This window comes from Gossypium hirsutum, chromosome A06, assembly GCF_007990345.1.
Source record: "Gossypium hirsutum isolate 1008001.06 chromosome A06, Gossypium_hirsutum_v2.1, whole genome shotgun sequence".
Taxonomy (NCBI): domain Eukaryota; kingdom Viridiplantae; phylum Streptophyta; class Magnoliopsida; order Malvales; family Malvaceae; genus Gossypium; species Gossypium hirsutum.
This window is the reverse complement of record NC_053429.1, coordinates 121,317,448-121,344,116: the sequence shown is the minus strand read 5'-3', so window position 1 is coordinate 121,344,116 and position 26,669 is coordinate 121,317,448. Positions and strand designations below refer to the sequence as shown.

General features: G+C 31.1%; 2 protein-coding genes and 1 long non-coding RNA gene across 4 annotated transcripts; 2 read left to right on the top strand and 1 right to left on the bottom strand.

Moving 5' to 3' along the window:
* Window positions 1-5,849: 5,849 nt before the first annotated feature.
* Window positions 5,850-7,323, top strand: LOC107962031 (uncharacterized). Its single transcript, XR_001701500.2, has 2 exons — window positions 5,850-6,559; window positions 6,867-7,323. It is a non-coding gene; the product is annotated as an uncharacterized lncRNA (long non-coding RNA).
* A 12,141-nt stretch (window positions 7,324-19,464) lies between these two features.
* Window positions 19,465-23,177, top strand: LOC107962032 (BTB/POZ and MATH domain-containing protein 3). 2 transcript variants are annotated; one of them, XM_016898248.2, is made up of 4 exons: window positions 19,465-20,192; window positions 20,956-21,304; window positions 21,872-22,148; window positions 22,744-23,177. In XM_016898248.2, the coding sequence occupies exons 1-4, from the start codon at window positions 19,801-19,803 to the stop codon at window positions 22,956-22,958; spliced, it is 1,233 nt and encodes a 410-aa protein (XP_016753737.1). In that variant the 5' UTR covers window positions 19,465-19,800; the 3' UTR covers window positions 22,959-23,177. The 2 variants fall into 2 exon arrangements, with proteins under 2 accessions (XP_016753737.1, XP_016753740.1); XM_016898251.2 differs by having other exon boundaries at window positions 19,543-20,192; window positions 21,872-22,183.
* Window positions 23,178-23,708: 531 nt separating this feature from the next.
* On the bottom strand, window positions 23,709-25,962 carry LOC107962033 (eukaryotic translation initiation factor 3 subunit G). Its single transcript, XM_016898252.2, has 2 exons — window positions 25,448-25,962; window positions 23,709-24,456 (listed from the first exon to the last, which is right to left on the bottom strand). The coding sequence occupies exons 1-2, from the start codon at window positions 25,845-25,847 to the stop codon at window positions 23,918-23,920; spliced, it is 939 nt and encodes a 312-aa protein (XP_016753741.1). The 5' UTR covers window positions 25,848-25,962; the 3' UTR covers window positions 23,709-23,917.
* Between the last annotated feature and the right edge of the window lie 707 nt (window positions 25,963-26,669).

The following is a 26,669-nucleotide window of genomic DNA, read 5'->3' as shown; positions in this document are numbered from 1 at the left end:
CTTCAAGTTTCTGAGCACGATCTGATAGAACAACGAATTCTCGTATCTCAGTGCCCCTATCATCATTCTGATCTCATCATTTAGCCCTTCTTCGAATCTGATACACATTTCTTCCTCAGTGGGTACAATATCTCGAACATATTTGCTCAAATAAACAAATTCTCTTTCATATTCAGCCACTGACTTGTTTCCTTGTCGTAAGTCGAGAAATTCTCTTTTCTTCTTATCCAGATATCTTCTACCGACATATTTCTTCTTAAATTCATTTTGGAAAAATTCCCAAGTGATCTTCTCAGTTGGTACCACAGCTTCTATTGTTTCCCACCAGTTATAAGCTTCTTCTTTCAATAATGACACAGCACATACTAAGTAATCATCTGGTGAGCACGCCATTTGCTTAAACACCCTCATTATACTTTGTAGCCAATACTCAGCTTTAACGGGGTCATAATCTGTTCTTCCTCGAAATTCTTCGGCCCCATGTTTTCTGAGCTTTTCAGATGGAGAATGTTTACCAGATTCAGTTGTCGGAGGAGGTGGAGGAGCAACAGGAGGTACTACCGATGTTGAAATAGGGGGAGGAGGTTGTTGAGTCTGATTTCTTTCTCGCACATTCTCATTATACCACTGATTCATGAATCCATAAATCATATTTTTTAGTTCTTGTTCTCGCATCAATGAAATTGGAACTTCACTACTTGTTCCTTGTTCAGAGGTTTGTACTCTGCTATTAACTTCTTCTTGCTCAGTTTGTTCTGGTCTATCTGACATCTTTCCAAATCGAAGATAATCTATAATAAAAACAAGGATTAGATCGGATCATACACATCACACTATCACATATTTATATGGCATGTAACTCTAGACACTTTTCACATCATACATATTCCAAGAATCGGCTAAACCGAAGCTCTGATACCAATAAATGTAACACCCCTAACCCTAAGCCGTCACCGGAATAAGGCTACGAGGCATTACCGGACTTATACACTAACATTTATACAAAACCAAGTCATAAACTTTACATTTCAGATAAATTCTTATCAAATTTCATCTTAAAATCCTTAATATGGACCTACGAGGCCCAAAATATGTTTAGGAAGTGATTTGAGAACTAAACCAGGAACTTTGGAAAATTTTCCTTTAAAATAGGGGCATACGCCCGTGTGGCCTGGGACATGCCCATGTGGCCTGGAACATGCCCGTGTGGCCTGGAACATGGACATATTCTGACTTTTCCACACGGCTTGGGCACACGCCCATGTGATTTGGTTGTGTGAAAACATAATTTTTGACCATTTTAAAGCTATTTTCACATACTAAACACACCCTATTCATGCCCAAAACATTTACTTGTATATCTTAATCAAATAACATTCTTTTTATCCATTTCTTGTACCTAAATACAATTATACACTAATAGAATCCAAGCAATCAATTATTTCAAGCCAAAACATGTATATTTCGTTTTCCAATCACAAAACATCACATTCAACATAGTTTGCATACTTAATTATTCATATAATTACATTACTAAATCAAATCCTATACATGCCATATAAATCAAAACTTGTTTAACAAAATCTACTGGAGTAAATCTGGATAGTGTGACCCTTGATGTAGATCCGATCCTCCGTTTGTATATAAGTCAATCTACAAAACAAATCATATACACAAGTAAGCTTATAGAAGCTTAGTAAGCTTATAGGCATAATAACACAAATCTTACCGAACACTATACACAATTATATATGTATTAGTTAAACTATTTCATCCTGCAAATCACAACTTTATTGATAAACTCATTTGAATAATTTTCATGATGTAATTCACCAACTTAATTCTTTTCGGCCTATTTCTTATTTATTTCCATTGTCAAATTAGGGAACAATAATGGAATTGAATGCTTCATTATCACATTGCCATAGTAAACTATGGGCTTTCTCATTGTCACACATCACACACTGAAGCCATAGCCCTGCTATGGTCTTATACGGATCACATATCATACCGATGCCATATCCCAGATATGGTCTTATACAGAATCACATAATCACATTGTACCGATGCCATAGCCCCGGCTATGGTCTTATATGAAAGCATATATCACATCCTTTCTGTCAATTCATTATGGTCATAAAATGAAAGCACTCAAACCATTGTTCCAACTAATTTGTTCATTTAGTTACACATTATTCATTAGTTAATACAATTTGATAATATTCATCTATAATAAAATACTTTAACAATCATAAGATTTTCATATCAAACATTAAACTTTGCCATATGAACTTACTTGGGCTAATTTGCAAAAGTCGTAGAAATTCAGGGACTATTCTTGAATTTTCTCCTTTCACGATTCACTTCGTTTTCTTGATTTATAATTATAAAATCATTCTTCATTAGCATCTATTTCAATTCCATTATATTTCACAATTTATGCCCTTAATTTTCAAAATTACACAATTACCCTAAACTTTTCAATTTTTACAATTTAGTCCCTGCTCAATTCATTCATAAATTAAACTAATTCCTTTCAAATAGCATTTTATCTAAACTATACAAACTACTTCACAGCCTTTGACATTCCAAGATTCAACACAAAACTCTAATTCCAACAACTTTCACAATTAGGTCCTAAAATAAATTTCTATGCAAATCTCTTCATAAAATCATCATATAATGAAATTAAAACCTTAATTCCATGATAAATCATCATAAAATTTCAGCACTTACTCATGGTAACTTTCTAAAATATTCATAAAAGCAAAAACTAATGAATTAGATATTAGGACCTAGTTGTAAAAGTCTCAAAATCACAAAAATTACAAGAAATAATCAAGAATTGAGCTTACATGTATTAAAATATGAAAGAACAGCTTAAAAGAACCCTTCAATGGTGTTTTTTGCTGGAGAAGATGAAGAAAAATGAAGAAAACTCTAGATTTTACCTAATATATCATATTTTACAATTTAATTTTTACCCTATTTCTAATTTTGCCCCTTGTTCGCACTTGATTTTTATTTTTTCCTGCACACTCGTGATGTCCAGCCCAATAATAGGTGTTTAATTGCCTATTTATTCCTCCTTTAATTATTACTAGAGCTATTTAATCATATTTCATAGCTTTGCACTTAATTCAATTTAGTCTTTTTTACCCAATTGACTACCGAAACCTTAAAATTTCTTAACGAAACTTTAATACTAACTTACTAACACTCCATAAATATTTTTATAAAATATTTATGGCTCATTTTATGAATTCGAGGTCTCGATACCTCGTTTTTATCTCTTTTAATCTACAAATTTCTTTTAATTCATAAAGTCACAAATTCAAAATTATTTCTAAAACCACTGTCACAACCATCTTTTTTAAAAAAATTTAAATTTAATGAAAAACGGGGAATCGACTTTTGAAAAACAAAAATGGAGTCGCCGCCAATTCTTTTTTAGGTGTAATTGGATCACCAAGAATTTTGGTCATTTTAATAACATTTTGGCTTACTAAAACGACGATTTTGGTCTACGAAATTTGAGAAAATGGGTTCGGGAGTCAGTTACGCATGAGGAAGGATTAGCACCCTCATTATGCCCAAAATTGGTACCAAATCGATTGAATGTTGTCTTTATGTCTAAGATTTAAAATGTTTTTGAAATGTGGTTCCCTTTTGATAACATTTGAATAACCTAAGTTGGTTATCAAAATTCTCTTGCTTAAGAGGAATATAGCACCACATCCAGCACGATAGGACATGATCCTTTATGCCCTCGAAAACATGATACATTTTAACTTCCAAAACTTTGTATGTTGAAAACCGTAAAAGGGTGCCCAATTATTTAGTCCGAAGAGAAAATCGAAACCCAGCACAGTAGGGCATGACTCCTCGAATTTCTAGATATCAGACATTGCTTTATTTTAGAATTTAGAGAGTATGAGTGAAATTCTAAAGGAATCTTCGATCATTTTGGATAAACAGGAAATTGCAACCCAGCACGATAGGGCACGATTCCCCGAATTGCCAAACATCGAATATTACCCTCGTTTTGAAGAGTTTTTAGAAAACATGAGTGAAATTTCGAAGGAATCTTCGATTGTTTTGAACAAATGAAAAAGCGCAACCTAGCATGATAGGGCATGATTCTTGAGTCGCCAAACATCGAACACTTCCTTCATTTCAAAGAGTTTTTAGGAAACACGAGTGAAATTCTAAAGGGACATTCGATTATCTTAAGCAAACGAGAAATTGCAACCCAACACGATAAGGCACGATTTCGAGAATTGCCAAACACCGAACATCGCCTTCGTTTAAAAGGGTTTTTAAATTTATAAAACTAGCTTAAAACGCCTTAATATGTTTTGAAATAAGACGAAGTTAATCATGAAAATTTAGATTTTATAAAACCACATTTCATAAACCAAATGAAAAACAATGATATGGGATAATATATGTATGCATAAAAGTACGACAATGGAAGAATGAAGATAATGCAATTTATTTAATCAACTAACAAGCACTTAAGCAACTAAGCATAACTAACTTGGAAATATAACTCAATCTCGACCATGCATGGAGAATAATTAATACGACAATATAAAACAAGGAATAAATAATATGCAACGAAAACATACATGGCATAATAAAAAAATGATTACTATTAGATGCGCAAAACAAAATGCAAATCGAAGAAGCAATATGGTATAAAACTATTTCAAAACAATGATAAGTACACGATACACACTATATGAATTGATGGATTGATAAATAAAAAACATTTGTAAAGACAAGCTTAATATACACATGCGATCATTAAAATATATATTGTAGAATGAATATTTTTAAAATACATAATATATAAGTTGACAAATTTGCGTTGAAACTAAGAGTATATAATTATTGAAATAAATATTATAGAATAAAAGTTTGAATCAAATTGCATGTAAAATATTTTAAACACAAATTCATTTAAAGGTTTACAAAGTACATGATAATATTTAAATAATATATGATACAAAAGAATAATAAAGATTTATAAAAAGACATAATACACAAAATAGATTTATAAAACATATATACATGTAAATCTATTGTAAAAAAAATGAGATTAATAATAAGATTTATATAAAATTTTAAGTTAGTCTAAAAATTATACATGCCTTTATATCAAAACATTTAAATAATAGGCTATAAAAAACACCAAAAAGCAATATAATATAAAGATATATTCAAAAATAATGATTTTATAATTACAAAAAAATGAAGTTTCTAAAATTATTTCATATATATATACATAAAGAAAATACTTGACACATCATAAAGTAAAAACTGTTTTTTTTCTAAAAATAGAAGAATCCATTAAAGTAATAAGTGTATTAATATATATACATATAAATCTAAAAGTAAGTATATGTAGATTAACATAGGAACGATAATATGTATAGGGCTAAATTAATTTTATTATAAATTACGCAATGGATTTAAGAACGTGCTTAGATATATATATATAAAGAAAAATATATGTAAAGTACATGAATTAAATAATATATGTAGATCAAATATAGGTATCAATAAATATATATGTGCATAATAATAATTTAAGAGATATATTACATAGGATTTTGTAATACAATTTAAAAATAAATTTTAAAGGAATTATATATATATAATAACATGACATTAACAGTATGCATGAAATAAAAATTGACTTTATTATAAAGTACGTATATATATATATCTACATAATAGTATATATATAAAAAACATTCATAAAAAAATAACACACAAAGTGTGAAAATACGGTTACCAAAATTATAGTAAATAAGTAAATGGTACAAATGTTGTAACCTATACGAATAAATAAACACGAATAAAATAAAAAGAAAATTAAATGAATCTAGAAAGAAACTAAATTGAAATCAAATTAAAATGAGGAGCATAGTTTAAATAAAATAAACTGTTAAAAATGAAAAGGAAGGACTAGCGCGCAACATGGGTGAATGCGCAGGGACCAAATCTGGAAATAGTCCAGACCCCAAAACGCAGTGTACAAGTGCGGGCTAAAATGAAAATATATGCATATTTCAAGGCTAAATTAAAAAAGAAATAAAGCAAATAACAAATGATTGAACCGCCATGCAAATAGGGAGGACTAAATGCAAAATTAACCCTGAAGGACCCAGTGCGCGGGTTTCAACCTAGCGTGGGTCAGGTCATCAGGTATAGGGCTACCGAACGGTGTCGTTTTGAAGCCATAGGAATTGGCTTAAAACGACGTCGTTTCCTTCGTTTAATAAAAGCCAAAATTTAGGGAAACCCTAAGCTGATACTTGGCCATTTGAAAAGAAAACAAACAGGCCTAAGGTCTCCCCCCCAACTCTCATTCGGTCCGCCGCTCAGCCATTGTTCCACCACCGTATCGATGGGTGAAAGTGCACAAAGGTGTCTTATTGCTCTCCGTTTAGAGCCAAGCCTCAAAGGCCGTTGATTTTAGCCCCAAAATCCTATCTTCGACTTCGATGTCAACGAAGGAGATGAGGATCCCGATGGCTCGTAAGCGAAGGTGAGCCCTCTTCCTTTTCTTTATTTTTTTTCTTTCTTTGAAAACTAGAATCACAAATCCGGCAGAATAAAACTAAAAAAAAATAAAACGTTTAGAGATATTTGAATCGGAAAATCACCTTTCTTTTTTTGCTTTCTATTGCTTGTGTTCTTGTCCGTTCGTAAAAAAAAGGAACCTCTTTACAATTGAAGATAGTAGGCTTTATAGCCGAAAATAAAAAATAAAAAAACAATTTTCATTCCTTTCTATTTGCTGTTCTGTTGTCGTTTTTTGTTTGTATTTGCTGCCGTGTTCATCCTTTTTACAGGTACGAGATGTGCTGGCGCGCGTTGGCCCTCGACGTGTGGCGTACGGAGGCGCGGACGTGGTCGTTCGGGGCTGAAGGCTCATGGAAGCTGGGACTGCTGCGGCGTAAGCAGACGGCTAGAGTTCTGAAGTCTTTTGGGCCATTTGGGCCTCGTAACTTTGGACTATTTTGTAAATGGGCTAGGGTATTAGTTATAAGGTCATGTAATTGGGATTGGGTATTGGGCTGTAGGGTATTTGGGTCTAGGTTTGTTAATTATGTGGTTTTTTATTGTTTATTTATTTTGTTATTATTATTTCTTTTGGGTTTCTAGTGGGCCCGGGTGAATTGGTCCGTTTACAACCACACTTAACTTTTACTTACTAATATCTAAACTCACATTTCGGATTTAGTGATCTCAAATCATTATTCCGATATCACTGAAATTTTGGGTCATTAAATTACCGAGTTGAGCTAATCACCAGTGTCTACTTTTGATCCAGTTTACAATCTAGTTTTTCAAAAACTCATTTTGTTTATGTCATTTTTAGTTCTTTAATTATAAAAATAAAAAAAATTATTTATGTTTATTTATAATATAGTTTATTTAAAGTACTAATTAGATCTATTGGCGTTTAGGTTATAATTAATTTAGTACCAGTCTCCCTTGGGTACGATTATCAGAATACTTACGAAGTGTTTCGTTGTAAACAAACTATATTATAACTTGACCCGTATACTTGCGGACACCGCCTCGTATTCCTATATTTTATTACAATATCACACTCTGGACCTTAGTACGCCCGGAAGCGGTCAGTAGGTCATAAGCATAAACATCAAGAATCAAGAATAAGGCACATATTACAGGTATACCTCTAGGTACCAATTTCCAAATACATATTCAACTTATTCATTCATTAACCAAGCTACCATTTCTACTTCAGTCTATGCCATTCCACATGCCAAACATATAATTTATATATATCATCTTCTGCTCTAGCGTAAACTTTAATCAAAATCAAGTATGTACCAAATCACAAAGGGTAACACATTATAACAAAAGTATAACAACTTGATTTTCAGTGGTGTCAGAAAAGGTGGTTTCAAAACTTTATTTCCATAACTTGGTCTATAAATATTAAATATGAATATTTATAGAGTTGGTATAAAGTTATATTAAAGTTTGATCCGATAATTTTGTTGAATTAATAGTTAGTTTAAGTACAAGGACTAAATTGTAAAAGTCCAATCGCTATAGATTTTTAATTAGGCAAAGACTTAGGGACCTAAAGAGAAACTAACCAAAGGCCCAAAATTGCAATTAGACCATGAATAAACATGAGTTAGTGGATATTGATGCTATATCCCATTAAGAATTAATAATAGGTAATTTTTAAGTTAATTGAACTAAGTTAAAGTAATTAAGTTAGATTATCTTTAGTTAATTAAAGTATATAAGGTTGAGACAGTGGAAATTTCACTATCTTTTTCTTCAAATTACCACCCACCTTAGATGAAAAAAAGAGAAAAACCCTTCTAAGCATCCAAACTTTCGACCAGTGAGAGATTAAGATCAAGAATTAGATCAGACTGAAAGTAATCGAGGAAAAGCTAAATTTGTCAATCAGACCCTGAATATTCAATTTGTTTGGTGTTTTGATCAAGTAAGTTCATATGTTACTTATTTATTAGGTTGTGTATTTAAATTATATATATGTGTCTAGTTGTGAAATGGAATGATAAGGTTAGAATATGAATTGTAAAGAAGTGTTTATACGTACAAAAGATGCCTGTGTGAACTTAGTAAATGTTAGGATACGATTGACATGCCAATAGGGTCTTGTATGTTCTTGTAAGAGATTGATTATAGACATTACCGAGGTTTAGCATTTTTTGCAGATTCTCAAATATATGTGAGACAAGTTCAACTCGGAAGAGTAACCAGATGTCTTTATAAAAGTTTAGCCCGGACAGGTAACCTAAAATGTATATATATTCAACTCAGACGAGTAACTGGTGTGGTGTAGATACCTTTGTATCTGAGTTTGTTTACTAAGGTTCATTGGTCGAAACAATTTATATGAAATGAGAAATTGAAATGAGATATAATGACCATAATGTTCATATAGAGAAATATTAAGTTGAGCTTAAACAATGTCCATTCTCTTACATTTCGCTTACCTTTACTAATACAATTCGGGAAACACCTTTGATCAAGCATGTTAGGGATTAAATTGAACAACACATAACATTCCTCCTTAACTGATCCCTCACTTTGGGAGTAGTGACCACACTTGAACACTTCTATGTAGCCATCAATTTTCATTAATATCTTGTTTCATTCAAGATTGATGGTCGACTTAGATGTGACTAGGAATGGTCTACCCAATAGAATGGGGATGTTCTGACCTTCCTCGAAATTGAAGACTACAAAGTCGACAGAGATTATAAATTCTCGTACCTTGACCAATACATCCTTGAGTACACCTTTCAGATGTACCAAGGATCTATTAGCTAATTGTAACATTATATAGGTGTTCTTTAACTTCTCGATTCCAAGTTTTTGATAAATCGGTAAGGGCATTAAGTTTATACTAGCCCCTGAATCGCAAAGGGCCCTATTAAAATATTGATCCCCTATCTTTATTGTAATCATAAAACCACCCAAATATTTTAATTTTAGGGGTATCTTTTTCACAATTAATGCAATACATAAGGCATTAATGTTAACTTGCTTTCCTCTTTCCATCTTCTTATGTCATGCCATTGTTTTTTTTAGATACTTGGTATATTTTGGGATTTATCAATACGTTATAATAGTGAAAATTTGATATTGAAGGATTTAACTAAGTTAGGAAGACTTACAAAATAAGCCTCGTGTAACAACCCTTACCCGTATCCGATACCGGGACAAGGTACAAGGTATTATCGAACCTAAACATACACATACATGCAAAAACCGGGCCATAAAATTTCTTTTAATTCAAACTTTTTAAACACATGCATGTCGTCCCTTAATTGGGTTTACGAAGCCCAAAACATACATCGGGATTAATTTGGGACTAAACTGAGAGCTCTGAGAAGATTCAAGAAAACTTAGGAAGTTTCCCAAGAAACAGGGTCACACGCCCGTGTGGACATAGGGACATGCCCGTGTCCTCAGGACGTGTAACTTTCTGTTTATGATGTCATCATGCAAGTCGAACCACACGGTCGGGCCACAAACTCGTGTCTCCAAGTCGTGTCCCTCACACGGTTGAGACACACGACCGTGTCTTAGCCCGTGTGGCTAACACTTAGGCTATTTTCCAAGCCATATTTAATCATTTATCTTCACCAACATTTTAATACATTTATGAATCAATTTAAGGTATTCAACCAAGCCTTATAATTATCATCGTTTGTTCATTTCGTAGCCATATCAATCATGATAAAATCATAATAATTTGAATCTCAAACTTACTAAATACAAGTCATACCAATGGCTAGTTACAGTTATATCATTCATAAGCCAACATTGACTAATCAATTAATATATATTAGCCATATCTTTGTAATTTAAATATATTTTCATAACAACTTATCTTGATTTCATACTATTTCATATTTGAGCTTAAATAACCAAAGTATTTGAAATATCATCTTTATTCAAATAGTATACATAAGATACATAATTTCATAATTATGAATGAACACATTTATCAAACACATTCCATATTCATATATCAATATCTCATGTCTCCATATATCAATAACTGTTATTTTCATGAATTTCGAGTTCAATTTCATAATTATTTGTCTCATGTTCAGTTTATTCCATGTCGGAACTTTATTCATTAAATTATTTAAAATACTAATACATATGGACAGTACACTCAAGATGAACAATTATATAATCACAAATGAATTCATTCATCAACCAAGTTCTATACTCATGTCATATCAACTCGTACTTCCTTATATCACATAGTTTCATCTGACACTTACCAAACTTTGTCAAATTAGTGAACGTCTTACGGAATTGAGTACTTCATTTTCTGGATGTCATAGTTCAACTATGGTCTTACACATCTTCACATAATGATGACATAGCCCAGCTATGGTCTTACACATATTCACATATTGATGCCATAGCCAGCTATGGTCTTACACGTAATCACATATCACATATCGATGTCATAGCCCAGCTATGGTCTTACACGGATCACATATCACATATCGATGCCATAACCCAGCTATGGTCTTACACGGATCACATATCACATATCGATGCCATAACCCAGCTATGGTCTTACACGGATCACATATCACATATCGATGCCATAGCCCAGCTATGGTCTTACACGAATCACATATCTCACTGATGCCATATCCCAGATATGGTCTTATACAGTAGCATATATCACATCGATGCCATATTCCAGATATGGTCTTATACGGAAGCACATAATCACATCTCTCCGATGCCATAGCCCAGCTATGGTCTTATACGGAAATCACATATCACATATTACCATGGTCCAACCATGGTCTTTTCCGTCAATTCGTTTTAGCTACTGAACGAAAGTAGTCAACGCTGCGTTCCACTCAATTTGAACATTTAGTTCAATTTTTATACTTTTTCAATATTTACAATTTAATAATGAACATATGAAATAAAACATTATATCATTACTAATTCAACGTTTATTGTTTATAATCGGGCATGTAATCAATTTATACACAAGTCATTTATATATTTTTCCTCCTCCTCCTCTCTATCCACATCCTTGCTATAAATAACACACTTGTAAGTAACCTTATCCATAATTTTCACTAATTACTTATGTGAATATTCAAGCTATCCACCCGTGTCATAGTCACTAAATTATTTATATTTGGAGCTACAGAACTCCAAATTAAGATCCACTAATTTTCCCTGAAACTAGACTCACATATCTTCCTACCATAAAATTTTCGGAATTTTTGGTTTAGCCAATAAGTACAGCTTATTCTTTAAAGTCACCCATGTTCTGCTGTCTGATAGTTCTGACCCTTCTTCACTAAAAATTAATTATCTCTTCATACAGGATTCTAATGATGCTCCTGTTTATTTCTCTTAAAAATAGACTCATTTAGTATAAATTTAAGCCCCTAATTATTTTTCTTTAATTTTTTTATGATTTTTCAAAGTCAGAACAGGGGAACCCGACTTCCTTCTGACCTTGTCTCACAAAATTCATTATATCTCATGATTTACAAATCCATTGCTTACACCGTTTCTTCTATGAGAAACTAGACTCAATAAGCTTTAATTTCATATTTTTTTCATCTTCTAATTCGATTTCTAAAATTTATAGTGATTTTTCAAAATTATTCTACTGTTGCTATCCAAAGTTGTTTTAGTGCAAACTGTTTATAATAAATAACAATTTCGTCCCTACTCAATTAGCCTCTTAATTGAGCTGATTTTTATCAATTAAAACTTTATTATATCACTTTAAACTACTTTACAACCTTTGGAAATCATAATTTCAGCACTAGGCTTTAATTCCAAACATTTTCACAATTAGGTCTTAAAATTAATTTCCATCAATTTTACTTGATAAAATTATCATATATCAAAATTTAAGCTTCAATTCTATGTTTATTCATCATATGCTTCCAGCACTCATCCATAAAAACTTTAAAAATTAGCCATGAAATCCAAAACTAATGAAATAGTAAGTTGGACCCAATTGTAAAAGTCCAAAAACATAGAAATTTCAATGAGAAAGCAATAATTAAACTTACATGAAGCTAGAGTATGAAACCAACTTGAACCCTCTTCCATGGTTGTTTTTCAGCTGATGAAAATGAAGGGAATTCTAGATATTCCCATTTGGTCTCATTTTTATTTAGTTAATTTTGGCAATTTTCTAATTTTGCCCTTAATTCACCCATTTCCTGATTTTTCTCAGCTATTGCCGCCCAAAATATCTCCTATGGGCTTATTTTCACTTTAGGTCCTTCATCATTTGACAATTGAGGTATTTAATCCTTTTAGCAACTTTTACACTTTTTCCAATTTAGTCCTTTTTATTTAATTAACCACGCAAACATTAAAATTTTTCTGACGAAATTTTAATACTACCTTATTGATACTCCTTAAATATTTATAAAAATATTTACGGCTTGATTTATAAAATTTAGATCTCGATACCTGTTTTCCTCCATTTCTTGACTTAATAATTTTTTATAAAACACAAATTACTAATTTAAAAATCTCTCAAAAATCACATTTGGCTCATAATTATTAAATAAATAAATTTAGGAGCTTATTTGTCAAATTAGTGGTCTCGAACCACTATTCCCGATATCATTGAAAGTCGACTATTACACATTATCCCTCATTTGTTCGTCCTCTAGCCTTGATGGGATTGGTATCTTTGGCGTTTTCAGTTTTTAGATCTCCAGCTCAGCTATTGGTTTGGTTATTTCCTCCATGGGCTCATTCGCATTAGTGGTTGCATCTAAATTATTTTCAATTTCATTCAAAATTAGTGGTTTCATTAGTGGTCATATAGGTCAATAACATTCAAAATTGTGTAAAAACACTTGTTTTACTAATATTTAATACTGAACAACTAAGTACTAAAAATGCAATAATAAATACTAAAATAGCTAGAAAACAAGCTCTTTAAATGTCGAAACATATTTAAACTACCACTATAATTAGCAGCAGGTCAAGAGGGTATTTATTATTAATGGTCTCCCGATTCAGCTGGTGGTAATCTATGCACAATCGTAGTGACCCATCATTCTTCTTTACAAAGAGGACCAGTGCACCCTATGGTGAGACGCTCGGTCGAATAAATTTTCTTCAAAAGTGAATGATTCATTTTAAGTTATAAATATTTTAATTTCAAATGTAATGATTCATTTTACTTTTATACAATGACAACACAATTCAAATTTACCTTATAAAAAACATAAATGATATATATTTAATAGAGTTGTTTTATATAAAATAATTAAATTACTATTTATATGTAAAAACTATTCTACAATATGTATGTTAATTGACAAACATATCTTTTATTGTTTATTACTATATTATATTGATAACTAAAGAACTTTTATCTTTCTTATTAAATTTATAAACATAATACTCATATTCTAATACCTAAATATACTATTTTGAGCCCAAACTTGAATCTTATACTCATTATTACGGAAAGTCATAATAAACTAATTATAACTCAACTTTCAATTTCAATATATATATATATATAAACTCAATACCCAAATACATTTTGTAAAAGTTAAAACTCAATTCAAAATCTAATTTAATAAAAAATACTTTATTAAAATATTAAAATTTTAATAATATTTTATGTATTACTAGTTATAGATATGTTTTATAAAATACTAAATTATGCATAAGTATTGATACTTTTTATTTTATTATAACCTATAATATAGTAATAGTTATATATCCATATTATTATTTAAGCACATTAATTGAGTTGGTGTCACAGTCAACTAAGTATCAACTTGGTTAGAGAAATGTCAAAATTATCTTTTTGTATTTAAAATAATTTATATAATTCGAGGGTACTATAATTTTTTAAAATTCTAAAAAATACAATAAAAATATGCATGTTGTTGGATTTGAACTCACACTGATTGCATTGTTAAAACCTTTAATTTACTACTCAACCAAAGCTTTATTTTAATTTTTTTTCCATGCATTTTAATTTTAATAAACACATTTTATTCCCTCCACCAATTTTATCTATACTATTATTTAAGCCACTGACTGAGTTGATGTCACGAGTCAACTGGGCACCAACTTGATTATGGAAATGACAAAATGTTGTTGATTGAATTAGTTTCACGAGTCAACTTGACACTAACTCAAGATTGTTGACAACACCATATGTTTTATTTTTTTTAATTAAATATTGTATAAATTGCATGTTTCATTATTAATTACTTCCAAACCTTACATTTTAATTATTTATTGTATGTTATATTCTAATGCACACCTATATTCCAAATATATTGTGTCCACACGCATATACTTGTGATAGGAATACTAGTACGTACTAATAGTTTTAGTCATAACTATATACTATATTATTATATTATCTAATAGTATATTATCTATTATAGTTAGTTACTAAAACCAACTTATTTGACCAAATTGATCCAATTCAAGCAAATTAGTAGGTAAATTAAATTATGATTTTAGACCTATTAATAGTTATGTATGTATTATTAGTTTTAAAATACATTATGTAATACTATAGCACGTACTATAATAGTAATACTATATTAATTATTATAATTTATTATTTATTATTATATTGGTTTATATATGTTTTAATTCTCTATACTCTTAATACATTTGAAAATTAGTCCTCCTACTATATTATATAATGCAATATCATATCATATCATATCATATCATATCATATATAATATACTTATAACTTATATATATGCATTAATGATTAAAAAATTATAATATTATGTAATACTATATCTTTTATTATAATCTATAATATAACAATAGTTATATATACGTAGTAATAGTTTTAGTAATAGTTATATATATGTAGCAATAGTTTTAGTAATAGTTATATACTATGGGGAGGGATTCACTTACATTAGCATAAAAGTGTAAAACTAAAGTAGTTTTACTACATTTCATAAGTTTTACTATATTTCATATTTTTTTGTATGATTAATATTTTCACGATCCAACCATTACATTTTGTATTTCATTCATATATATTATGTATGTCAAATTTTGTATAAATTACAAAATTTTAACTATTTTGTTTTATGAAAAAATTTTCAACTGTTCAATAAATATCAATATAAATAGTATTTTATATCAATATGATAGAAATATTGGATTGATTAAAAAATTTACGTGCAGGACAAGTAAAATTATATCAATAAATTTAATAATTAGATTGTTAAAATATTAGTCATACAAAGAGATAGAAAATGGTTTACATCGGTATAAGTGAATCCCTCCTCATATACTATATTATTATATTATTTAATAGTTTATCATCTATTATAGTTAGAGATTAAAACTGACTTAGCCGACCAAATCAAGCCAATTCAAACAAATCTATTGATAAATTCGGTTTTGATTTTGGACCAATTAATAGTTATATATATGTATTAATAGTTTTAAATATATTAGTTATCATTATATATTATTGTTTATTATTTTATTGGTTGAAATATACTCTAAGTCCCTATACTCTTTGTACACTTGAAAGTTAGCCTTATTATTATTTTATATAAAACTATATCATATCGATATGATCAGGGGCGTAACTAGGGAGCTAGCAGGGCCCCTGACCCCCATAAAATGAAAAAAAATTCATTTAGGCCCTTTAAAATTAATTTAGTAAAGGTAAAATTGCACTTTGGCCCCTAAAAATGATAAAAAAAAAATGATTTAATACTTTAAAAATTATAAAGATATAGGCTATTAAAATGGTGAAATTGTAGTTTTACTATCGTAAAAATTACAATTTAATTTTGATCCCCCAAAAAAAATGTTCTAGCTTCGCCCCTGCATATGATATATAATATATTAATAATTAAATATTATAATATTATGTAATACTATATCTTTCATTATAATATATAATATAAACATAGTTATATGTAATTAAAGTTTTTAGTAATAGTTACATACTATATTGTTCTATTATATTATAGTATATCATCTATTATAGTTAGCTATTAAGACCTACTTAACGACAGGGGCAAAATCATAAATTTTGTTTAGGGGATCGAAATTAAATTATAATTTTTACAAAAGTAAAAATACAAAATTATCATTTGAATAGCCTATATTTTTATAAATTTTAAAGGATTAAATCAAATTATTATTATTTATAAGGGGCCAAAATGTAATTTGACCTTTACTAATTTAAAATTTTAAAGCACCTAAATAGAAAATTCTCCATTTTAGGGGTTCCTACCAGCCTTAGCTACGCCCCTGTTAACTGACTAAATCGAGCCAATTCAAGCAAATCGATTAGTAAATTCGATTTTGATTTTGAACTAATCAATAGTTATATATGTATTAATAGTTTTATAATATATTATTACATTATGTAATACTAGATCATATACTATAATAGTAGTGCATAATATATTAATTATTACATATTATTATTTTTTATTATATTGGTTGAAATATGTTTTAAGTCTCTATACTCTTCGTACATTTAAAAATTAATCCTCCTACTATATAATATAATAAATAGTTTATATACGCATTCATGATTAAATATTATCGGTTATTATATCACTAGTTTATATATGCACTAAAGTTGGGTTAGGTAAGTAGTTGATTTGATGTTATCGGCTCAATTTCGATTTTCAAATTAAAAATCGTTCAAACTAAATTAATCAACTTTACACTTATTAAATGTATAATATATTTAAAACCAAATTCATTACCAAACAAATCCAAACATAAGTACAATCTAGACTTTAATTCAAAATCAAACCTAAATAAAAATAAACTCATTCCAAATTAAAAACTATACAAAGATAATAATATTAATAAAAACATTAAACATTAATCAATAAAAAACAAAGAAACAAAACCTAAATTCCCAAATCATTAAAATTAAATTTATTAGTAATATTCTCAGTATTGCATAATAAATCATGTTAATCATTTTTTTATAAGTACAACATTAGTTATCGTATTGTTAAATTAATATATTATGTTATTATATATTTTATATTATCATTAAATTTTAATTTTATTAATTTTATTATACATATGTAATTGTAATATTAAAAATATTTTATATTCGATTAATATTTTTAAAAATTTATTTCACTTTATAATTTAACATAAAAATTTATTATTACTTAATTTTGCTATTAATAAAATTTTAATATAAATATGTAAGGCTTAAGTATAATTTATCTTTATTTTAAGTATTATCGTAAAATTATATTAATTATTGTCTATTATGGTTGTTCAGCTATAAATTCGGGCTTTAAATTAGATTTATCTCAATATTGGGCCAATTTGATCTCAAACTCAGATTCTTACAAATTTGTGCTTTCTTAAGCTCGAGCTTTGTTAGGCTCGAATTTTCTCAGATCGTATTTGTTACAAGCTCGAGCTTTCTTAGGCTCTGATCGTTACAGGCTTGGATAAGCAGGAGCAAGCTTTTTTGGCTCGAGCCTGTTTTTCTAGCTTTACGTATGGAAAACATTTGTAACACTCCTCACTTATCCCAACGTACGACACGAATGGAAGGTATCACCGGAACTATTTAAACTTGACAATTGGTACCTAGATACCTAACTTTTTTTGGACCTAATTGGGAACTAAACTTGAACACAGTAAGCTAACTTGGTATTTTTCCTAGGTACCTGATTAACACCATTAAAACACATTAATGTGGCATTGATGATCAATAGCACGGTGATAAGTGATAGCCTTACATTTGACACGTGAAAAAAATATTTTAAAATGTATAACATTTTTTAAAAATATATAATTTTTTAACACATAGAGAATGAATTGGACAAATGGTTGTCTAAGTTCATCTAAATATGGACAACCATTTGCCCAAGTTTATTTTAGACATAAGTTTTTAGTTTTTATATATATACATATTTAAATTTTATATTATTATTTTAAAATTTAAAATATATAAAATATAAAATATTTAAAATTATATAAAATTATAAAAAAATATTAAAACTATTATTTGTCACTAGAATGAACCTGGACAACTAATCTCCAAATACATTTGAATTTGGATAATCATTTGACTAGATTAGACCTGTTCATGGATTGAGAGCTACCCGTCCAAGCCCGAAGGCCCGCCCGAAATTGGGAGGATTTGGAAAAAAATATTAGGCCCGAAAAATGGGTTTGGACGAAAAAATTAGACATATTTAAAACATGGGCCGAGCTTGGGCTTCAACATTCAAAGCCTGAGCCCGGCTCGACCCAATTCATTTTTAAGTTTGTAATATTTTATATTATATAATTTATAACACATAAAAATTAAATCTATAGTAATATATAATACTACTATAATGTAATCATTAAAAACTGTTAAGATAACTAAATATAAAATTTTAATAAATAGAAATATTAAATTAAAAATAATATAAATATATATTTTAAAAAATAATATGAGTGGGCCTAAAACGAACTTAGATTAGTTATTTACAAATATAGTAGGGCTTGGGCAAAATTTTAAGTCCGTCTTTTGGGCCGGGCTGAGCTTAAGCAAGTATAAAGTATGTTAATATCATTCTTAAGCCTGAACGGAACCCGATCCACGAATTAGATTCATTCCAAACTTTTTTTTTAAATTAATTTTATATATTTTTAATTTTTTTTATAAATTATCATATTTTATATTATTATTAAATTTAAAATACATAAAATTTGATATTTTATAAAATCTGGTATTATAAAATTTGATTTTTTATTATAAATTTATAAATTTTATATATTTTAAATTTCAAATGCATCTAAATAATCATTTGATCAACTTGATTCCAATGTGTTAAAAGAAGTATAAGTTTTTATAGATCGGAAAAAAGTTTAGTAGTAGTTTAAGGGCTTTTTAGTATATTAGCCATTTATTATTTACTTTTTTACATCATAAAAAATTGCTACTTTTGTTTAAAAAATATATATTGCATACACAAATCCCGTTAACCAACCCCCAAATTCCACCGAAGCAGGAAAAAAAGGAAAAAAAAAACTCTAAGAAACCTCTTTAACATTTCCCCTCCGGTCATTTTATCGCCGCCGCTGCTGTTGTCGCTGCTGCCACCACAATCACCGTCACCTCTATTTTTATAAGGAAATAGCCTTAACCTCTTATTTTCCACATTTTACCCTCTCTTATTTCTCCAAATTTACCCAAGAAATGCAATTTCTAGGGTTAGGGTTTTGGGGAACTCAATGAAAAAAAGAAAGAAAAGCAACATGGAAGATTTCAAGGATTCGGAATCGAAATCGGTGAGTGAGACGGTGAACGGGTCACACCAATTCACGATCAAGGGTTACTCGTTGGCGAAAGGGATGGGTGCCGGGAAATGTATACAAAGCGATATTTTTACGGTTGGAGGCTACGATTGGGCGATTTATTTTTACCCCGACGGTAAAAATCCGGAGGATAGTGCGATGTATGTTTCGGTTTTCATTGCCTTGGCTAGCGAAGGTACGGATGTTCGAGCGCTTTTCGAGCTCACCCTTGTTGACCAGAGCGGGAAAGGGAAGCATAAGGTTCATAGTCACTTTGACAGAGCGTTGGAGAGTGGGCCTTATACGTTGAAGTACAGAGGAAGCATGTGGTAATAATTTTGGTTTAGACTTTAGGAGTTTGGTTCATAACTTTATGTTCTTTTTTGAAACTCTATATATATGTGTATTGGGAGAATGATTTTATAATTTATTGGGTACTTGCTTTTATTTACATTATAGTGATTAAATGGTTCTATATGTCGGTGAATTTTGATCGAAAATGGAGGTTCAGCAATTCGTGTGTGGTCGTTAAATTTGTGGTCGTTAAATTTCCCATGTCATTATTGTGTTTAAGCTATATGTTGATACGAAAATAATTGTTTTATATAGATTTTGAGACATTTGTGTAGTCACTTTGAATTGTAGTTATTTTTCCGTAAGGTTCAATGGAGTTGTTATTAAGCGTTTGGTAGGGTTACATTTTTTTGGCAAATTCTCCTACATTTATTTTTGAGGATCGAAGCATTGCACCAATTTAAGGTGTCTGAGAATTATGAACTCATATAAGCTAAAAACCACATAGAAGCTTTTAGTATAACTTAAGTGAGCCTGGGACAAGACCCAGTGAGGCAATGATTGAAACAAGAAAAAGGAAAATGGTTCTAGGGGCAGAAACCAGTAACTTTTCTCTTTTAGAAGAAGTGTTTTATTGGTGATTTCCTTTAATATAACTTTCAATGTTTCATGTTCATCTATGTTGTTGTTGAAATATGTGATTTTGAGCATCTAAGTTTCTTTCAGCTTTACTATAATATTTATTCCATAATATGTGCATATTATATTGCTTTTACCTCCTTTCTTCCGTGCATTCAGGGGCTACAAACGATTCTTTAGAAGAACAACTTTAGAAAGTTCTGACTACATTAAGGATGATTGCCTAATCATGAACTGCACTGTTGGAGTAGTCAGAACTCGCCTTGAGGGACCAAAACTGTCTTCTATTCCTGTACCGCCATCAGACATGGGTCAGAATCTTAGAGCTTTGTTAGAATCCGAAGTTGGGTGTGATATAATGTTTCAAGTTGGTGATGAGACATTTAAAGCACATAAGTTGATCCTTGCTGCACGTTCACCTGTTTTTAAAGCACAGTTTTTTGGGCTCGTTGGGGACCCTAACTTGGATAAAATAGTAGTAAAAGATTTTGAGCCTTCTATCTTCAAGGTGATGCTTCCTTTTACTTTCTTTTGGTTTTGGACTTCGAAGAATAACCAACAATTAAGTATATTGCATAAGGAAACCCTTGAAATAAATATATGATTCTTCTCAATTAATTGAAATAGAAATAAGGTTCAATAAACTGTAGTTCTTATATTTGCTTGGATGTGAAGATTCAAGTGTAGATTTTAGTTATATAGATGTGCTTTTTCATTCATTGGCTAATGAAAGGATCAACTCAAATGAGAATTCATTTGGATAAAGAAGTAATGAAAGATTTTGAGTCTTCTATCTTCAAGGTGATGCTTTCTTTTAGTTTCTTTTGGACTTTGAAGAATGAACCTAAAATTAAGCATATTGCACAAGCAAACCCTTGAAATAATGTGATTCTTCATAATTCATTTGATTAGAAATAGGATTCAACAAATTGTGGTTCTTATATTTGCCTTGATGTGAAGATCCAAGTATAGATTTTAGTTATGTTGATGTGCTTTTTCATTTATTGGCTAATGAATATCATCTCAAATGAGAATTCGTCATTACCCTTACCTGTTCTTCTTCTTGTTCTTCCAGGCAATGCTCTTGTTTATTTATACCGACAAGCTTCCTGATGTACAAGAAATTGTAGACTCCACATCTATGTGTACATCTACCAACATGGTTCAGCATCTTTTGGCTGCTGCTGATCTGTACAATTTAGATAGACTCAAAGTGTTGTGTGAGGCAAAATTGTGTGAAGAACTTAATGCTGATACGGTGGCAACAACCCTTGCACTTGCTGAGCAGCACCATTGTGCACAGCTTAAGGCCATATGTTTAAAATTTGCTGCAACTCCGTCAAACTTGGGAGGTGCGTGTTCAAAATACTACCGGTGCAAATTCCAGGTTATGTAAACTTGGGTTTTTGTATTGTTTGCATTTCAGAAGTCTGCTTTCCTATGCATGTCTAACTCTCGATAGATGCCTGTATTTCAAGTACAAAACCCTCCTCAAGGTTAATGCACCTAATCACTTAACCTCCAAGCAGTTTGGTACTTGAAATTTTTAGATAAAACTGTTCTGCAAAATGCTGGGAAACGAATTAGTGCATGATATTGTATATTGGTCTAGGCATAGCAAGTTGTGTGCTCAAAACTGTTAAATACTTCAGATGTTGGAATTTATCCCTGAAAATTTGTTCGTAGTAAAGTGAAATTATTTTGGTTGGATGCACCAGTTAGTCATTTGTCTCTTTCAGTCAATTCTATGCTTGGCCGGTCAATCGTTGACAAGCTCTGAATGTGTTTGTTCCGAGGACAATGGAAAGTGATTGTGATAGATCATTTTTTATCACATGAACCTGGTTCTGTTGAAAAGTTGGAATTAGTATTACATTACAAACTAACATATTTTCTTGTTTGGCAATGGTAATGCATAAGCTAATGTAAATTTCCGTTATTCTGCAGCGGTGATGCAATCAGAAGGGTTCAAGCACTTGGAGGAATGTTGTCCATCTTTGTTATCGGAGATGTTGAAGGCCTTTGCATCCAGCGAGGAGAGCTCGAGTCTGCTTTCAAGTCGGAAGAGGAGTGTCAGCAGTGTATACGGGATGGATCTTGCAGCAGAAGGTCCAGCAGCAGAACCGATGAATCCAAATGGCAGGCGAGTTCGGAGACGTTGATTGGCAATCAACGGGTAAGTGTGTTTGGGGGTGTTTCTGGGGGCATACCATCCATACCATCCAAATATTTGGAGTGGATTGTTATGTATTTACATGTGGGTAATATATTAGTTAGAACTGGAAATGCCTTTTTTGGTTCTGTGTATAAAGGAACTATGTTTTCTTGATGCTGAAATGTATGGTTTCTGGGGCAATTAAATAAGCTATTTATTAGTTTCAGTTTGGCCGTCTTTTTTAAAAGATACTTGGAGTCAGTATACTAATATTTAGCTTGAGTAGTTGGTGAGTTTAATGTATTTTTATCTATAATTAACATTAGATAAGACTAATATATTAGTATAATTAAACCTAATCGAAGAAATTTAAATTTGAGCAATACATAGGTGTAACAAATTTGGCCGATTGAATTTTATTTCGAGTGTATTAAGGCATATTATCTTCTTATCTATGGGTTGCAAAGGGACTATGAATAGTTTTAAATATTGTGTTAAAAAGAACAGATATGATCAGAATTTATAATAGATTATTCAAGATTTTTTAACCAATTAGAATTTATTTTTTAAAAATTGTTTCATCCGGAGCAAATTGGTTTGAAATCCATGAGCGGTTTAAGTTTTGCCATCTCTATTTAAAATGTTGTATCTTTATATAATTTTTGTACAAATATGTATTTTTATATATTTGTACATTAAATCATGTATAAATTTAGAAAAAGAAAATCAAGCATACAAACATTCAACAAAATCTAAGTAACATTGAGAATTTTGTTAATCTTTTATTATTTGAGAAAAACAAAAGAGCACTTTCTTTCTCCTGTTTACACTTGAGTAAAAAAAATGATAACATTGACACAAATGCCAACCATGGAATCAACTTACATAAATAAATCGGGGAAAATAATTTAAAGAAAAAAATGGTTAAAATCTGCACTTACAGAGTGAATTGCAACTGAATGAATTCTAGTTTGCTCTTGGTGTGGCCCATTCAACTCGAAGGATGAGATTGTCGTAACCGTAGCCATTGAGCTTGTTAATAGCTCTTTGTGCATCCTCTCGATTTACAAAGTTAACAAAACCGAAGCCTCGACTTGTGCCCGTCTTCTGATCCATAGCAACATACACGCGAGTCACGGCACCAAATGGACGGAATAGCTCAAGCAAGTCGGGTTCCCGTGTATCCTCAGATAAGTTTGTTACCCTCACTGAGTTTTCATCATTCCTACGTCTCATATCTGATCCAGCAGTTCTCTCGGCACCTGCTCTCATGCTTGGTGGAACATAAGCTCCCTTTCCAGATCCAGAAGCAGCCACAGAGGCCTCAGATGCCACAGGTTTATCGACAAAGGTTTCAACCGGAGCAGCAAGATCCTTGTATGGACATTTGGAAGTCCAGTGATCACCTTTCTTACCACATGTGCGGCACACCATGAGAACAGCACCACCTTTGCTTAGCTGAGCCAAGCTGTCCCCTGGTACCTTTATTTCTTCGGCTTTCGTACCTGTTAATATTAACTCTGTGTTTCAGAAGTTTAGACATCCAAAAGATGAACTAATGATAGAAACCGAAAGTTGAGAAGTTTACAACCTAATTTAACTATGAACGTCTTCCAGCAATTCTAACATAGTCTTCATCATGATAGAAACCTTCAATGTCTAGACTTAGAAACATGAAGTGCGGGAAACACATGTCTTGAATGTTGCTTATGGCCTTGGGACGAAACCAAGAATTCGGTTTTGCAGTTTTAACAATGAAATGCCAACAATGCACAATACTATTGGTGGCCTCATGGCCAGTCCACATGAAACAAACAGCCATTCAGAGCCATTGTGTTCGAATGAAACACGAAACCGAAAAAAAATATGCAAGCATTAAACTTTAAGACAAAAAATCAAGTGATTGAACAAAAATAGGAGCGGAATTTCAGTTTCCACAGCTAGTAAGGTAAGTGCGGAAATACGAATACAAAATCATGCATCCGAAGAATGTAGCTAATGGCTCATAGAGATGTTTTTCACTGTGAAAAAAGGCCACTAACAAGCCGGTATGTGATTGGCTAATCGAAACCAAGCTCTCATACAACGCAATACGCTTGCAGTTAGGCAAAGGTTGTTCACAAACTTAGGCAATTTATTATTCGATAAAATCGCAAGTTCTAGCTTTTAATTCTGCAAGAATATTATTTGTTCAAACACCAATTCTATCAAAAAATTTCCATAGAAAAATTAAATAAAAAATTCCTTGATCAAATATTATATGAACTCGAATATTATCGGACACCGCAAGAAATAGGATATCTAAATCTGAAATCACAAATTTTAGATATCAGTTGTTACTTAGAATATCTGAATTCGAAATCCCCGCAAAAAGCAGATCAAATATCGACAAATATCCGAATGCACACAGTCCATTTCCATCCCATTCATCAAATCTAGAAGAAATGAAAACAATAATAAAAGAAAAAGGGAGAGAATGAGAATCGAGAATCAAACCAGGGGTTCTAGGTCGTTCGAGAATGATTTCTTCAGTGGAAACCATGGTGAGGCGACTCCCCACATCTTCACGCACGGCATCACCGAATTTCTCCCAATTCCTTCTCTCCAGAGCCCGTTTATTCAATCGGGCCTTGGCTAGCTTTCGGACTCGGGTCGTCGTCGTTATTTTCACCTTATTGCCTTCGTCGTTGAACTTGTATTCGATCACTTTCTTGATCCCGTTTTCATCAGGTCCGATCACTTCCTTGGGCGGTAACAAAAAGTCAAGATTGTCGTCTTCCTCTAGCTCCCCCCATCGAAATTTGCTCGCTTTAGATTGGTTCGGGTTCGGGTCCGGGTCGGATTTGTCGATCGGCATGTTTAAAGAGCCTGCTGTGAAGTGAACGACACTATACATGTTTTGTCGTTCAATGCTGATGTAAAACGTGCCGGTTTTCTCATTGGGTATATTGTACCAAGAGTCACTCAATTTTTTGATAGTTAATAAAACAGTCACTCTGATTTTAATTAATTCAGTCACTCAACTTTTAAAAAATAACAAAACAGTAGGTACCGTTATAGACGTAACAAAAAGTTGAGATGACCCGTTAATGCTTTTTGGTGGCCCATTAACTTGCCATGTTGACATCCCATGTGGAAGCGACGAAAAAAAAATTCATATCTGAAAAAGAAAAACAATGGGAAAGCTCTTTTTTTCTTTTTCTTCTTCTCTGTGTTGAGTGTTTTTCTTTTTCGCCTTATTTGCTTCTTCTATCTAATCACTTTGAATTGAAAGGAGAAAACAATAAAAAGAAATTGAAACCAAAATTAGGATTTAGAAATTGGAAAAATACTAAAAACCCATATCTTTCTCTCTTTCTCATGCTTTATTCTTCTTATTGTCCTTCAATATTTGTTTTTGGTTTTGGTTACTTATGTATTAGAATCCTTTTTTTTTGTTTTGGTTATTGAGTATTTCAAGAAGAAGTTTCTCTGTGGGACAAAATTTAGCCTTGAAAAAATTAGTAAAGTATATATTTGGCTGTGCAAGTGTTGGGGAGAGGTTGAAATTTATCCACAACAGCAGCAACTGAGAGAAGAAGAAGAAAAAGAATATTGGGGAGAAAAACCCTGACCCAGTTTAATGGTGGTGCAAATGGTGGTGGCTGGAGCACTTGTCGTTGGTACTGCTGGTTTATTTTTGGGGTCAGTTGTATTGGGGCCATTGGAAACTTTGAGA

Coding starts and splice junctions, on each gene's coding strand:
- LOC107962033 (XM_016898252.2), bottom strand. CDS start 25,847: ATGTATAGTGTCGTTCACTTCACAGCAGGCTCTTTAAACATGCCGATC. Junction 24,457..25,447: donor CGAACGACCTAGAACCCCTG/GTTTGATTCTCG, acceptor TAATATTAACAG/GTACGAAAGCCGAAGAAATA.
- LOC107962032 (XM_016898248.2), top strand. CDS start 19,801: ATGAAAAAAAGAAAGAAAAGCAACATGGAAGATTTCAAGGATTCGGAA. Junction 20,193..20,955: donor AAGTACAGAGGAAGCATGTG/GTAATAATTTTG, acceptor CCGTGCATTCAG/GGGCTACAAACGATTCTTTA. Junction 21,305..21,871: donor TTGAGCCTTCTATCTTCAAG/GTGATGCTTCCT, acceptor TTGTTCTTCCAG/GCAATGCTCTTGTTTATTTA.